The sequence below is a fragment of the Haliotis asinina genome, chromosome 5 (genome assembly GCF_037392515.1).
Source record: "Haliotis asinina isolate JCU_RB_2024 chromosome 5, JCU_Hal_asi_v2, whole genome shotgun sequence".
Taxonomy (NCBI): domain Eukaryota; kingdom Metazoa; phylum Mollusca; class Gastropoda; order Lepetellida; family Haliotidae; genus Haliotis; species Haliotis asinina.
The window spans coordinates 58199415-58217307 of NC_090284.1; the positions used below are offsets into that span (position 1 = coordinate 58199415).

General features: G+C 38.8%; 1 protein-coding gene across 3 annotated transcripts in view; it reads right to left on the reverse strand.

Moving 5' to 3' along the window:
* The window catches only part of LOC137284926 (pro-neuregulin-1, membrane-bound isoform-like), a 111855-nt gene that overhangs the window by 7823 nt on the left and 86139 nt on the right, over positions 1 to 17893 (reverse strand). For 2 of the 3 annotated variants that reach the window (XM_067816976.1, XM_067816978.1), the window contains exons 4-7: positions 10054 to 10156; positions 6658 to 6728; positions 952 to 1054; positions 460 to 592 (exon numbers count right to left, since the gene is read on the reverse strand). In XM_067816976.1, coding sequence (XP_067673077.1) covers positions 460 to 592; positions 952 to 1054; positions 6658 to 6728; positions 10054 to 10156 — 410 coding nt within the window. Of the gene's footprint in view, positions 1 to 459; positions 593 to 951; positions 1055 to 6657; positions 6729 to 7994; positions 8060 to 10053; positions 10157 to 17893 lie in introns of all 3 variants that reach the window. The other variant, XM_067816977.1, reaches the window with a different exon arrangement.

Sequence of the window (17893 nt, forward strand, 5' to 3'; positions counted from 1 at the left end):
ACATTACATTAATAACTACAAAGTAACATATCCTGAATGAAAGAATTCCAATTTCACAAGATATTAACTCATGTTTTCACAAACACTGCTAAATTACAATGATGCATAGTAAAATTGATGGAAGTCTACTGGCTAACAAGGATAAGTTGGGCCAGCACAGAGAATGTGTTTATGAGAATTAGGAGGTTCATGGCAATGAGCAAACCCATTTGGTTTGTAAAAGGGAAAGCAGATGTAGGCTAGTGCACATGCAGCGTATAACAGTGATATTGATTCTGCATTGCTGCATTCTGCCTTGCTTATAGACTTTCATGTGATCACACTTGATCGCAGACAACCTGGGGCCCCTGCACTCACAATTGCATATATGGGTCAGTTGTCAGGACGTTGCTCAGCTTGTCCTTGTTTGCCAGTAGAATATGATTCTTCTTCACACATATTGTAGATGGGCCAACTTACAGTCTCTTTTACTCTATTTACAGGTGGGTGAGATGCATCCACATCATCAAGGAGGGGACGATATTGAGTTGCTACTGGAATGTTTCGTTTATTTTTTTGATCCCTCCTTTTTTCCCACTTTTTGCGTTGCCGCCTGAAGTGGAAATGTAACATTTTCATGAATAAGACAAGTTTATACAGTTTAAACAATGACATAACATAGAAACGTTTATGGTTTGGAAAAACATGGGGCTGGAGAATATGTCATCAACAGAATTAATAAAACTTGAAAATTTATGAATGGCTGACACAGTCTGATACTTACTAATAGCAGTGTGATTCATCTGATATCAGTTTTGCCAGTGTTAATATAGGTAACCACGAAAGGAACATGGCTTTTGGCTGTATGAATTATAGCCATTAACTTCTTTACTGCATTCCTTGACAACTTATGTTATAATGCACTAGGTTAATCAAAAGGGGAGATAACTCTCACAAGGGGAAGTAACTCACCTGGCCATGAAGTATGACACGATGCATATTGCAATGAAGACCAAGGTTGCAATGATGATGCTAATGAAGATGATAGTACGATCATGTAAAAGTTTTGCTTGTCCTAAACAAAAGAAACAATATGTTAGTACCATAATTGAAAAAATAAAAAACCTTCTCGAATAATATTTGCTCTTATCAAATACCATTTGCAGGTTTAAAACATATAACTAAAGGAACATAAAAACAGATGCATTAGCTGTTTAGGCCTCTTTGAGTAACCATATAATTATCAGGATTGTGGGAAGGAAGTTCTTCAAAACAAAATATCAAGACCCTGATTAATTGAAAAGTCATCGCAAATACCTTCTATACAAGAACGAAAATACTGGCTCTTTTCTTGGATTGATGGTGTGTGGTGAAATATGGCATCACCTTTTGAAGTCATAACAGTAACAATGGTTAACCACCTTCTTGTTAGCAAATGGATTTGATCCCTTAAACATTAAACACAAATGTTGATCTAAAACAAAATAAGAATGAAGATTTTATGGATATCAACTTCTTTATATGAGAACACAACGTTTCGGAGTTAATGCTTACTCCTTCATCAGGTGATTGAGAATGGGGTACAGGGCTATATTTATATGTACAGGTAAAACAATAACAAAGTAACAAGTGGAATGACTTAACGAAAGTTGGAAGCCAGTATAAACAAGCGCTGATTGGAACCCGACAGTTATGATAACAATGATAGAAGCCAATGGTAATACATTACAGATGATGGGATATGTTTACATAACACAGGTAGGGGGTAAGGACGAGGTACATGATAGGGGAAAAGGATGGAAGCCAATGGTGGGTGATGTTTACATAACACTTGATTGGTGATTAAGGGTGATGTACATGACTGCATGAGAGTGATGGGCATGTTTACATGGGGGTTGATGATGTGCAAACACAAGTAGATAAGGATGTACACGGGTAGATTGGCTATACATGAATTACATAGATAGAATGTACACAGATAGATGAGATTAATTTATCAATAAGTCCCAGGCACTTGGTAGGTACACTCCTTGGTCACGGTTGATTGCTGGTTTCTGTCTCCGGATCTCGATGGCTTCTTGCAGTTTCCTTTGGCGCCAGTTGTTGTTGTTGGTAGATAGTATCCTAGTGTCCTCCCATCGGATTGAATGTCCAGGGTTCTTGAGATGGCCGATTTCTGGTCGAGTTTGCTAACAGAGGTCTGGTGTTCCTTCATTCTGGTGTTGATTGGTCTCAGCGTTTCTCCAATGTATAGGTCGCCACAGTTGCAAGGGATCTGGTAGATGCATCCTCTCGGGTTAGGGTGTTCACAGCTGGGTCATTTACCGTTGGCTTTTAGGTAGGTCTTGATGGTCTTGCCACTGGAGAAGGTGACATCGATGCTGGCTTTGGTCTTGAATAGGCGTGATATTTGATGACTGATGGGGCCAAGGTAGGGTATGGTTACTCTGATGGGTGATGGAGAAGGCTTGAGGCGGGGTTCTCGGTCCTTGAGGGTCTTGTTGACGGTGGCTGTGACGAGCTGGGGAGGGTAACCATTCAGTGTGGTGAATGTCTTTCTGAGGTGGTCCAGTTCATTGTTTAGGGCATCAGGATGGCAGAGGGCTTTGGCACGTCTGGTAAGGGTGGCGATGATAGCTTGCTTGATCTGAGGATGGTGGCAGGAGTTGTAGTGGATGTACTGGTCGGTGTGCGTCGGCTTGCGGTATACTGAGGTTCTGAGTCCATCGTCTGTGGCGTGGAGGGATACATCAAGGAAGGGCAGGTGTTGGTTGGTCTCAGTCTCCATGGTGAACTTGATTCTTGGATGTTGGTCGTTGAGGTGGTTGAGGAGCTCGCTGGGGTCGTTGTCATTGGCAATGGTGGTGAAGGTGTCGTCGACTTTGCGGTACCAACAGAGGGGCTGGAACGGAGCTGTGGAGAGGGCTGCTTCCTCGAAGGACACTAGGATACTATCTACCAACAACAACAACTGGCGCCAAAGGAAACTGCAAGAAGCCATTGAGATCCAGAGACAGAAACCAGCAATCAACCGTGACCAAGGAGTGTACCTACCAAGTGCCTGGGACTTATTGATAAATTAATCTCATCTATCTGTGTACATTCTATCTATGTAATTCATGTATAGCCAATCTACCCGTGTACATCCTTATCTACTTGTGTTTGCACATCATCAACCCCCATGTAAACATGCCCATCAACTCTCATGCAGTCATGTACATCACCCTTAATCACCAATCAAGTGTTATGTAAACATCACCCACCATTGGCTTCCATCCTTTTCCCCTATCATGTACATCGTCCTTACCCCCTACCTGTGTTATGTAAACATATCCCATCATCTGTAATGTATTACCATTGGCTTCTATCATTGTTATCATAACTGTCGGGTTCCAATCAGCGCTTGTTTATACTGGCTTCCAGCTTTCGTTAAGTCATTCCACTTGTTACTTTGTTACTTTGTTATTGTTTTACCTGTACATATAAATATAGCCCTGTACCCCATTCTCAATCACCTGATGAAGGAGTAAGCATTAACTCCGAAACGTTGTGTTCTCATATAAAGAAGTTGATATCCATAAAATCTTCATTCTTATGCATTTCACTTCTAAATGCCCTTCAAAGACTTAAAAAAAAATAGAAGAAAAAAGCTCATCTTCTTGAATTATCATAATCTCAGCATGTCACAATTATCATAATCTAAGCATGTGACAAATATCCTCTTGCTTAAAATCCCATGATGCTACAGAAAGCAAGACTTTGTATGCTAATTCCAAAAAGAAGAATTACTTTTTTATGACATAGATGAATATAAAATGGAAGTATCTAAAACAGCAGGAAATCGAGTCTAGATCCAGAGCAAATGAATGGCATGGACCTGATTGCACCAATTCTGATCAATGGTGGAAGGAAGGTTATAACAATGTCTCCTTGAGGTCATGGCAGATAAAACTAGTTTACCACCTGATGGAAAATATACAAGGTCTAATCACATACCTGAAGGTTAACAACAAATTCCTGGCAGATACTCAGTCACATTTGCAACATGCAAACCTTAACTGTTGGTCAGGGTTTTTCAGTGATGGAAGACAGCAGCAGAACATTGAAAAACTGAATGTTGTTTTATAGCCATGACAACAAAATAAAATATACTAGTAAATTTTCACATAATTTGTCAATAATCGCTTCTAAAATATTAATATTATGCATTGTCCTGTTTGAAGGATTTCTTCTTGAAAAACAATGAATACATTTAACAGCATAGTCACTACACAAGACACATAATGTGTGATATCTATTGATAAAACCATAATTTAACTAACTCCAAATCCTAAGAGTCCTACTTCATTTGGCATTGTTTCTGAGTGCTAAAAGGTCGGAACATTTAACCTGGCTGTCTAACCTGACTGATACTTACAGACTTAACATCATGGTTAATAACTACTCAAGACAAAATCAGTCTCTGTGCACAGAAAGCTGATACCTCAATAGATTCAAACCTGACGTTATCAGCATACCAATGCCCACACTTATACAATGAATATCACCCTAGTCACAAAGTCGGTACAAATCTCTCCGAAATTCAATAACCTCTTATTTCGTTTTGTCATCAAAAACCTCTTAACACAAGTCTGCATCAACTGCTCAGTGTCAATGGAGCCTAGACTGTCTCATGTGTGAGATGCAATTATCAAGTATGTCAGTCTTCAACCCTAGCTGACCATACACTGCAAATACTCATCACAGACAGTCTAATTTCTTACTGCCACCTCTCAGAATGTTCAGTATTTTGGTTAAACATTACATATCAAATGAATGTCTTAAGTGTTCAAATCAGGTGATAACAATCAGTGTTCGAGGGGCTTATTGTGTGAGGAAAAGTGGACCAGAAAATGAAGTACGACCATTGGTCTTCAAGAGGACCTCCTTCAAGTTGAGGAAACACTCCAGAAGGTCATTCAAGGTCAAACACCAGTACTTCAGAAAACTTGCTTCTTCAATATACAAAGTATAACGCTTTCATACAACACTGAATATAACTGGGAAACATTATTTTTCATTTTTATATATCAAAAAGGTCAAGTTTAATGCTTGCAACCTTTGCCATAAAATAATGTTTATTGAAACATTCATGTTTTTTACTCTGACTCTAGTATGGAGGCGCATTCTCCATGATGGCCTTCCTAAGTTTATATGTAGATCATGTAGTTACTGTCTCAAGTCCAAGTCTGTTTGGATATATATAAAAATATTCATATTTAGCTAAATCAGTTAGTTTTGGAATGGTAATAGGTGCTCAGCAAAACGAATCATATTTGCACCTGAAAGGAATTGTCATTGTAAACACATTCCCTCATAATGACATGGTTACCATGGTTTTGACAAAGGGGAGACTACTCATGCAAATGGTACTTGTGGCAAATTTAGCATAGTAACACAAGAATTAACAAAATATTCAAAATACTGATCCAGCACACATAATTCTTTAACTATGATAATACATATATCAAATTCACACTTAATGCTTATGTATATTCTTATTAAATTGCGACAAAATTATTTAGTTATCAGTTCCTGCATTCAGCTGACAAATTATCCCAAGAAGACATTATGCATAAATATAATAATTTTAATTGGAAATGGCAAACACATGCATCGAAGCGTGACAAAGACACATGAAATGATTCCGTGTATATGAAGTGAAGAAACGAGACAAGAAATAGGCAAGAAACCCCTGAAGGATGGACATGTGAAGTGAGAAAGTTTACAGGAGCAGTGCAAGGTTTAGCTTTAGTTCTATAACAGCCCTTCTACCATCTCCCAACACTTAGGCCTGTTTGGATACTAGTTTGCAGTCTAAATGGCAGCCATATTTCAAGCTTCTAACTTTTCTATATCTTAGAAGTGAAGACTATGCTAACTGTAAAAATATATTTCATAAGCCGTGCAGCCATGAGAAATGATTGAAAATGAAACAAGTATAGAATAACATTATGTGACATTCCAGAATGCTTAGTGATTAATTGCAATCATGAATTTATTTTGAAGACAGTTTTTATCATGCCGGAGAGGATTTTGAGATGGCAAAGATTTAGTTCATTCCTGAAAAATTCACCAACACCTTGAAATGTCTTCCTTAAAGCAACTGAAGTGTCATGGCCTTAAAAGCCAAATAGTTTGAACCCTGTATAATAAATAATTGATTCAAAATAACCAGCTGTTAATAGTGCAGGACAAAGCTAGCTTATTAATATCGAAGTGCTATTCCTATAAGAACATCCCCTCTTATGATGGAGAAATCTTGGGATGGAGAACTCAAACATACCCGTTACAACTGAAATTTACAGAATGACACATGAATAAGTATGTGGTGTCATATATCAAAAATAATTTGAAAGGTCATGCACAAAATTATCTACAATTACCCCAAAAAACAAAAATATTTCCAAAATGTCATGCAAATAAAACAAAACATCTAATCAAAACTTAACAAATTGAAACTTAAACCAAAATAAAAAAATACTGTTTCCAACCATGCATCACAATATATACAGCACAGAAATCTTCAAACAAAATTGAAACCAAAATGTTTAACGTCATGCCTGTAGAACAAAACTGACCATTGGTGCCAAATGGCTCCAACCATTATCAAGCAAGAAGTTACATTTGAATACATACTGTTATAGTCTGGCCCTAAGCTGAAGATATCCTGGAGCTCACAGCGGCGCCCCGCCCATTTTTCTGGACACCTGATTGGTGAAAGCAGCAAGGGCAACAAAGTGAGTATGGAGTGACAGGATGATCAAATGGACAGATGGAGTGATGAATGCCATGTTACAGGAGAAAAAAATGAAACTGTCATTTTTCCAACAAGTAATAAAAATCATGTTGAGAAACTCTATAAAAAGGTTTCTTGCCATTATAAGAGAATGTGTAATGAAACCAAAATTGAAAGAATAATTTCATATGCATTACCATTTCATATGTACTTTTGATTTCAAAATGTTTTTACTTTTTATTTTTCTGAAGGCAATTCATCGAAAAGTGTTTAAGTAAGATTTTATGATTTTAGCAAATTGTTGAAATTATGACAGCATGGATGTGAAACCACAAGCAACACGGCACGCAAATGACCTTGACCTCTGTCTATGTCACATGATCTGCTTGCAAGCTGGACACAGGTCGGATGAGTAAGCATGACGCACACAGACTGGCAATGCTATAAGGTTTCATAATATTGCCATATTGAATATGACACCAAATAACACTGTGAGACTGTTGAATGTAATGGTAAATTATAACAAAGTATATCTAAACATTGTACCAGCTAAATCAATACTGACACTCAATTTTCTAGCACTAAAATGTCAATTTACTTCTTGTTGTTTTTCAATAAAACAAACAACTCATTTATCATGAAATAGTGTTGATGAATCATAAAAGCGCATGCTCATTTCACACACATAAAAAACATTTCACAATTTTGAAGCTCATGCAAGAACCTTTTTGGCTCAAATAAATTTGCATTCATCTGCAGACCTAGGTTAGTTTCACATTTGGTCAGCTTGAAACTAAACTTTAGATGTACAGTTGTTGATCTACTTTGCTATGAATGCCACAATGTCAGTGCTGCAGCTGTTAGTAGTTGATTAATACACATATATTTGAGCAGGTCAAAACTAGGGGAGGTCACTCTTCCTGTGCAAGGTAAGTTGATCTTTAATCACAACTCTGCTCTGACAAAGTCAAATATTCAAAACAAATGTCCACAGAGTAATTTTGAAAATGAATCATTTCCATGCAGAATAAAAAGAACAATTCAGTATAATTAGTAAACAAAAATATTGTTTCTTTTTCCATGCAATTAACTACAGGAAATCATGCAAAATTTTAGAATTAAAGCAAAAGTAATTCATTATTTTAGTTCAAATTATTTGAACTATGTCTATCACAGGCCATGCTAAAGATCAACTTGGCCTCCGAACCTGGTCCGTAGAAGTATTTGTCATGCCTACCAGTCCCAATAACACTGGTTGATTCAAGTTCTTGACAGCGCTCACCCTTGTAAGACTCTGGGCATCTGTGTTAGAATTGGACATGTTAGAGGTGTCCACCAAACACCAACACACCCTCCTGTCTGCCCATTGGCTAACACAACACCCGTCTTCCCACTGGAAAACACCATAGGTTGACACACCCACATTTCTGCCCACTGGCTAACACAACAGACTGACATATCCACCTGTCTTCCCCCTGGCTAACACCATAGGTTGACTTACCCACTGGCTTACACAAAAGATTTTGACACATCAACCTGTATGGCATAACATCCTAGATTGTCACACCCACTTATCTTCCAACTGGCCACCACCATAGATTGTCCACCCACCTATCTATCTTCCATTTGGGTACCAAAATAGGTTGGCATATCCCATGCTCCACCCACTGACTATTACAGTTGGTTTACACACCCACCTGTCTGCGCACTGGGTAATACCATTGCCTGTAAAGCCTACATGTCTGCTTATTGGATGACATCACAGACTGACACACCCACTTGTCTGTCTAAACCATCAAAAAAAGGAGTTTAAACCAGTTTTGTTTTCTGTTTACGAGAGGTCAAAGTGTTACCACTTCACACAACATATCAGTTCTATCCACCAACTTGAGTAGAGATCGCAATCCAGACATATCTGGGATTCATACCCCTGACCAGACAATCCAGGCCAGATGATCCAGACCACACAATCCCGATCCAGACCTGACAATCTAGGCCAGACCATCAAGACGTGATGATCCATACCAGACCATCCAGACCTGATGATCCAGACCAGACCATCCAGACCTGATGATCCATACAATACAATCCAGACCTGATGATCCATACCATACAATCCAGACCTGATGATCCATACCAGACCATCCAGTCCAGAAGATCCAGACCAGACAATCTGAGCCTGACAACCCAGATCAGACAATCCAGACCAGACAATCCGGGGCTGAAAATCCATACGAGACAATCTGGGCCTGACAATCCAGATCAGACAATCCAGGCCAGACAATCCAGACCTGACAATCCGGACCAGGCAATCTGGGCCTGAAAATCCAGGCCAGACAATCTGGGCCTGACAATCCAGACCAGATGATCCAGGCCCTCCAGACCAGACCCAGGCCAGAGAGTACAAACCAGACTATGAGTTACCAATCAGCCAGCAAACTGTGGCTACTCAGATCTGTCCATCTGTGCCATATTTGCATTGACCAGATTAACTCATCCAATAAATTGTTCAGCGATACAAGTATGAAAATGCATTCTTAAATGAAAACGTATATAACTAATATCCACTAAAAACTAAAATTACGAAGAAAAGGAAATTTAATAATCATATTACACTAAGATAGCTGAAGTTGAAAAAAGTTTTTTAACATGCACAGGTAAGAGAGTTCATGAAAAGTCTAAAAAAGTTACTAACTGCATGATTGGATTACACTAACAGACTTTCAAACATTAATATCTGAAGAAAACCTTATGTTGTGCCTATTGTACATTACAGTACAAGACTGGCTTGAGAAGAAAGTACATTACAGCAGATTCAGAAACAACCGTTGAATAAAAAAATGTAAAAATGTGCAGCAGTTTGAAAGACACACAATCATGTTGTTAGTCTGTCCCCTTCACCCGATATTAATCTAACCTGTCTGTTATGAAGGTTAATAAACCCTGTGATACCATGTACGAGGTAGAATGGATCTGAATTAATGAAACTGATGGCAAATCATCAACATCATCATCATCATCATCATCATCATCATCATCATCATCATCATCAATCAATAAATTGACACAAAACACACACACCTTTCATTTAAAAAAACCTAATGTAGACATCAATTCATAATTTTTTCCAAAAAAAAATCATAATCAAAATAAAATTCAAAGTTATAACATTTGATGCACATACATTTGATGAAATATACATCTAATTTCATGAGAATAAATATTCAACAAAGAAAAGAAGTGAACGTTATCATTATCTCCTCATCCTTGGTCCAAACATCTATCAATTTACTTACTCGCAAAATTCTTTCTGCAAGCTCTCCATGTATCTGCAAGTCCCTCCATTAAGGCAATATGTCTGCCGTGGACATCGCTGATGCTTGTATGTTGAGGCCTTAACTGCAAAAAACATACATTATCATTTTAGAAAACAGCATGATTCTCCTGAGAAAAGTCATCCATCTATCTTTCCATTCATCAGTCCATTGTTTCACGTACAATTTACCATCCCAGACAGACTCCAAGTGGATAGGACCCGTGAAGGTCTGGGGTAGAATAGGCCTTCAGCAACGCATGCTTGCCATAAAAGGTGACTCTGCTTGTGGTTAGAGGTGACTTATGGGATCGGATGGTGAGACTTGCTGACTTGGCTGGCATATCATTGGTTCCCAGCTGTGCAGATCGATGCTCATGATGTTGATCACTGGAACGTCAGGTCCAGAGTCGATTATTTACAGACTGCTGCCATATATAGCTGTAATATTGCTGTGTGTAGGGTAAACCTTGATTCACTCACTCACCAGATGAATATTGATTTGCTGGGATAGATTTGTTTGTTGTTTAACACCATACTAAGTAATATTGCAGCTATAAGGATGCGGTCTGTAAATATAATTGAATATGGACCATACAGTCCAGTGATCAACAGCATGAGCATCAGTCCATGAAAACTGAGATACAATGACAAGTGTCAACCAAGTCAGATGACCAGATCCTCTTACAACAATTATGAATTGCTGAATACCAGTTCTAACTCAGAAATTACAAGCATCCAGTGTCACGTGGGTGAGGTGCAGCAAATAGATATCTCAAAGGTGAGATCAGCAGTATATCTTTGGCTATGTCAGAATGACAACATGGCATGACAATACTCATCAGACCACTGTGATGACATCACAGAGCTTTCACAATCACTCTACTCCTTGAGGGTGGATGGGTGAGTGAGTGAGTGGTGAGTGGTGAGAGGGTGTGAGTTAGTGGGTGGATGGGGGTGACAGGTGATGAGTGAGTAGGAGGGTGCATGTGAGTGAGTTAGTGAGTATGATTTTACGCTTGTTTTAGCAATATTCCAGCAATATGATGTCAGGGGACACCAGAAATAGGCAGACTCTTTGTGACTGAAGCCAGTTAGTAGTAATTTTTACACTCAACACACAAGTTATCACTGTTTACAGACTGAAATGGATGGAAGTATGAATTTGTATGACACAAATATATCACTTGCATTTATCACACTTTTCATCGGCAAGATCTTTATTGTATGGTACAATGATTCATGGCCACAAATTGCCAGCAGATAACTCCTGAGAAAGTGTATTTGAGTTACTATCCATCACAAGCACCATGCTTTCATGTTTCCCTAACTTCTAACTGCCTATGAAAGATGTCTGTATTCACGTCATTAATATCGTGGAATGTAAACTATGCAGTTTCGTCTAATTACAACAAAAATTCCTCTCAGATGCATATCTGGAACCAAAGGGAAATTGCACCCTATAAGTCTTTCATATGTAAAAAGATCTCACAGATATACTGATAATCTGTTTTAGTGTATAACATTTGTTTCGTCAAAAAGCAATACCCACTTAACAACACAGCATCGTCATATGATGACTTTCAAATGGTGTACCTGTTTACAAATGCTCACTCACATAAAGAAAACTCTAGTTTTAAAGAAGTTATGAGGTTCTCCCTCTGAAGAACCACAGTGCTAATCATATACATTTTTTCAGAGTGACTGAGTTAAATTTAATGCTGCCCTCAGCAATATTCCAGCTATATGGTGGCGGTCTGTAAATAATTATGTCTGAAGCAGACAATCCAGTGATCAACAGCCTGAGTGCTGATCTGTGCAATTGGGAACCAATGAGCCTGACGAACAGATCCCTTAAGTTACCCTACAGCAAGCATGGGTTACTGAAGATCAATATTCTAACCCAGACTGTCACAGATAGCATATTTTCAGAAGACTAGCTAACGAAGTATTTTAATTCCTTTGATACAAAATGAGTGAGTGAGTGAGTTTGGTTTAATCCAAGGCATGATAAGTAACCTTAGATATCATCACACCTTACTACCGACCAATCCACTGTCCTAAAAATCCTGCCATGCCCAAACACAAATCCTGCCATGTGTCACAAACACATGCAAAGGCATATCAACACTTCATAATCATATGCATCAATGGAGCACAGTAGTGCAGTGGTAAGGCGTCTACCTATCACACAGAAGGCCTGGTTTTGATCCCTGGTGGAGGCACCAAGATTCAGGTCTCAAGTTGACCACATTTACCCTTGTAGAAGATACTTAGATCCACATTGCCTCAGTTCACCCAGTTGTAAAATGGGTACCTGTGAGGATGTGCTGGCAATGTGAGTGTCTAGTTCATTGTGCCTAACAGGCAGCATGGCTGTATGGTCCCCAGGGAGTTGAAAAAATATCAGAAAATATGGTAGTGTCCTATGACTGGCTACAGTAGTGTATGGAGAGCCGTGAGCAAACGATGTGCCTAGATATGAGTGACATACACAAATACTATTACTATAATATTGATGACACCTTAGTAAACTTGCTTACTCAAAGACCTTCTTGCATCGGCATCTGTATGAAATAATGCCTAAAACATAAAATACAAGTATTTTCACCTGTCTGTGTAGTAGCAGGTGGTCTCATAATCAAGTCTGGACCAGACAATCCAGTGACTGACATCAGGAGCACTGATCTATGTGACCACAAACACCTATACACATTTGTCATCTCTTACAGCAGTCCAGGTTTGCTGAAGATCAATTCAAACCCAGATTTTCACTGGTCATATGAGGAACTTCAACAACAGTGGTAGGAAAACAGTACTCTGCTTTCCTAACAACTAATATTGCCTCAGCTGGACTGTCCAGCATACACAAAGATAATAGCCATCAACATTAACGCCTATGGACACAGCTGGCATTTCAGGCTGTGTCCACAACAACACATAAACCATACCTAGCCATGTTTGCTGTACACAGAAGACAAACTTGTCCCATAGTGCACTGCAAACATGAGCATTGATTGGATATCAATCTGCAGTACAAATCCCATCTCCTTTCTGTAGTAAATGACTTAAATTATTGTCAAGCATCTTAGCTTAATGCCTATTCTTGTCTTGATCAATACGCCCCATTTTGTTCTTCCATATTCGTGTATGGATCAAACAAAGTCAAAAGTTGTGTCCTTTTCACAGCGGCCATAAGTACAGGCTGGTTTCAATCATTAAAAACATCATAAAGATCTTTATGGTTCTAAGAAAAGAAAATCTAGCATTTTAAGTAAACAAGTATTGCAGAATGTTTTTACTTCTGAGAAGAATCCATTTGCAGATATTTTGCAATAACTGAAGTACATCTGTCTTATTCTGTCCATTAAGTTCAGATCAATGATATTTGTGGAGTTTATTTATATGCATACTATTTATATTGAATCTACTGTGATGATTCTGACAATGAAGGCATAGGCGGATCCAGGAATGTTCAAAGGATGGGGGAGAGGGGAAGAGCAGGGAATGAGGCGTTTAGGGGTGTTATCGAACATGGCTCTTTGGCATGAGAAGCCAACTCTGTCACTCACTAACTCATATCACTAAGCTACATCTGTAGCTCATATTACTACCATCAGTCTGTCCACACAGCATCTGGTGTTCTTACTTAACATTAACACTAAGTAACACTATATCACTTAGAGTTTTGCCAGCACACAGTTTAATGTCTGTGGAGAGTTCATAGACATCAGACATTTTTGTTAAAGAAAATCCTACTGTTCATTCTTTTGAAGTTTAATAAGTTGATTACTTATGGTGGGACTCAGTAATAAAATTCACTATAACAGAAACAAGAAAAAGATGTGTGCAGCCATTCCACAGTTTCAAGCAAGGTGTGGTGCACAGAACATGTAACATCCAAGTCATAAAGTGACTTGGGCAAAGGAGCAGCTAACATATAATCTTTCTATAAAATAGGGTTTGCATCCCCTACCCCCTCTAGGTTTGAGAAAATACAATCAGACTGCAGGCATCAGTCCCCATGGAACACAACTTCACCAATCCCAAACCTGGTGTAACACTAGGGGGCTCACTCACTGCTTTGAGTTTTAAAAGAATATATCTTGAGAGATAAAAACTATGAGTAAAGGAACAGACGTTATGCTCAGCCAAGAGTGATGCACAGATACATTAATGATGATAGCTTGCACCACTAACATGATGGCTGACATTCAGCATGCCTTTCCATACCATCAACACATGGCTGTCTTGACGAGAAATTCACTGCAGATAATCTGAATGATGACATAATGTGAAGACTCAAGGTGGGAACCTATCTGAATGTTGATTAAAACATGACTTAATCTGAAATATGTGTAAGACATGCTGGGATCTGTATATACCACACATTCTGCAGCTTCCAGCACTGACAACACTTCTTGAAGTCTGCAACACCATGTTCACCATCAGTTTGAGTCCCCAGACCAGACGTACAGTCTATCAGAAAACTTTTCATGACAGTTTCTGGTCACTTTACCACAAATTTACATGTATAATCATTTCCTGATTTGGTATGATGCATTATAATTGATCTATATAGGCTATCATTATGAAAAGACACAATAAACTGAATTGTCACGGGTGTTACGAGACACTTGGCCATTCCCTGGTCGTGACATTATTCCCAGGCGACTGTTCTGAAATTCGTAATTCATGAAGTTCAAAGTTCACTGTGGCAGAACAATCATAATGCATTATGCTAAATTAAAAAGCAATTGTACATGTAGTTTTTTAGTAAAGTGATCAAACACTGTCATGAAAAATTGTCTTCATAAACAATGACACGCTGTAGTAAATTTTGAGAAACTAGGGCCGCTACAACCAAAATTCAGTATGAGGCTTTTCTACAACACAAGTGTCATTTGTGTCTGGTTGTTTCATTGGAAACGGCTGGCGGCTGTAAAGAATGTATTTACAAGCACCAAGTCAATAAGCTTCAGACATCAGATATGCCTTGGAAGTGGCAGGCTTGCCTAGTGACGCAGTTTGGACTTTTTATGTCTCTAGCACTTTGTGAGTGAGTGGTGAGCAAGTGGTTGTAAGACTGGGTGGTAGCATAATTGAATAAGTGGTTGAGTAAGCAGGGCTCGATTCAGTGCTTTGTAGCTTGCACTGGTGCAACACAATATTACAAAGTGCATCCTAGTTACTAGTCTAACTAGTCAATTTTTGAGTGGGTACACATCTAAATAAGACATGTAAATAATTCAATAGTATATTTCTTTCATTACATATTGCAGTAAAAGCAGTGCAACTGGATTTTGCTGGTGCAACTAGGTTTTCATCTAAGGATGCACCTGGTGCAAGTACTTAATTATCGAGCACTGGTGGGTGAATTGGTGGCGAGCTGATAGGTTAAGTGAGAAGCTGGGAGGCTTGGTTGAATAGCTGAAATGGTGGCTGGATAAATGAGTAAGTAGTCAAGTGAGTTGCTGGCTGGTTGGCTGAATAGTTGGGTGGCAGGACAGTTAAATGATTGAATTGGTGGGTGGATGATTAATGGGTAAATGGGTGGACTGGTGGATGGTCGAACACTTGAGTGAGTGAGTTGGTAGGTGGGTGGTTGGCACAATAATTGAAAAATTAATAGATGATTAAGTGAGTGACATTTGAATGCTGAACGGGTACTCTCAAGATCTATGTTTGCCTTCAACACAAGCCATCCAGTGATCAATGAAAAATAAGATGTTTGAACATAGGGACACTTTATGAATGGCAATGTATGTAATATGACAAACACAGGGTTTTGGAGTATAGGGTTCTTATAAAGAATATACTCCCAACGTGGTGTTCCACATATTACAGAATTTCATATCCATAAATTTCCATAAATTAGACCATCACTTCTGAACACTGACCATACACTTCAAGGTGTTCAGACCCCTTGCTTTGTACACACTAGCCATGTTTTAACATTATCCTATATTCAGGACAACCCAAAGTCGATTCAATCACCATTGGACATAGAGACATGCCATGGAGAAGTCCATTATGCATACAAATTCTAACATTACAAGCTTGGAAGTGAAACCTTGCTTCATGAATCAGGATAATAGTGGGCTGAGTATGTGCTTGGGAATCAGGTTACAACATTCACACCATATTTAGTATGTTAATTACCCAACCAACCATTTAACAAATCCCACACTATCCCGTTTTCATCAGCTGGACATTGATATTTAGACTGGACATGGGCATTAAGACAGAGGGGACATTTCATGACTTTGAGAGACTGTAACAAGCACTGTGGAAAAACTGTAAGAGGTGAGAGTGACAGTGCTGGTGCTTCTCACCAATTCTTGCCAGTGAAATGGGTTTATAAGCCAATATTACTACATTTACATCATGCATTAGACGAACATGGTGTTCTTTGTTGAACTTAAACAAAAGAAATATATAAGCCTAAAATAAATATATGAATGTACTATTTTTGAGATGACCCCTGATTTCACACCCCTCATGTCCTCTATGGCCAACACAGATCTTCTCACACAAGAATGAGATTATTTCGACATTGTCGCGTCTGAGACATACACTTAGCGACAAATTGGTGAACTGACTTCACTCAGCACCATCATAGAATTTAATTGCAGGAGTACCCTGTTCAAATGATGGAAACAAGGGTCCAATTAGCATACTGGCTCTCGTTCCTGGCTATTACAGAACAAATGTGGTCTGTGATACCACAAGCTGGTGCCAAATTGATTCCTATGTATATTTCAAGCTTACAAATTGTGCAATACTCAGACCTCATGAGGCTTTGTCAACTATTTCAAATACAATTCTTTTTGTACATTAAATGCAAATCAAGCATGTATTAATTCCATCACATCCCAACAGATTAAATTCTATTTTTGTGATATATTTCCATAGCTCCTTTATAAACAACTACCGATGACTATTTGACATTTGCCTTGCTCTCAAACTGCCAAGTATCCTGACATGAGCTCAGCCAATCACTGTCAAGTGTAAGGAATAAACAGGTTGTAAATCCTTCAAGAATGAAGATAATGGCCTGCCTGGAGTATTGTGACCCTAGTTCTCAGATCCGCTGGTTGTGCCACAAAGATACAGGTTCTGTTTGTTGGTAATGGAACAGGTACATGTCAGTAATGGACTGATCAAACCACAACCCATCTTGCTAACACTAATTTGTTTGTTTGGTTGGTTGTTGTGTAAATTGATACTCATTAACATATCAGCTCTATGATGGACCAGTGAGTTATGTTCAGTTTTACGCTGCTTTTGACAATATTTAAGCAATATCACAGTGGGAGACACCTGAAATGGATTTCACACATTGAGCCCATATTGGGAATCGAACCTGGGTCATTGGTGTGACAAGCAAATGAGCCACCGTTAGGCCACCCCACAGTCCCTCATGATGGACCAGACACTCCAGTGATTGATATCATGGGCATCAATCATCTAAATTAGGATACAATGACACCTGGTGCTACGATCACAATCTTGTGTATCACTTGTGAAGTGACCATGTTGAGCATTAACACTTTAAGCATTCCTAAACTCAGTGCTTTTCAGTCAAGCGAACACTGACAAAAGCAAGATCACAATGTGAGTGAGTTTAGCAGTTTAGCGCCACTGCGAATATTAGCACCAACACTCCAATTCTGTCAGAGCATGTCAACTGAAAATGGAAGAGAACCTCATTGTGATGCAGACCGTACCATTTTGGAGAAAAAAAATTTGGAGATCATAGGTTTTTGACATATTCAAGGGACACAACTCTGAACAGCAAACTGCAGCATTTGTGCCACCCT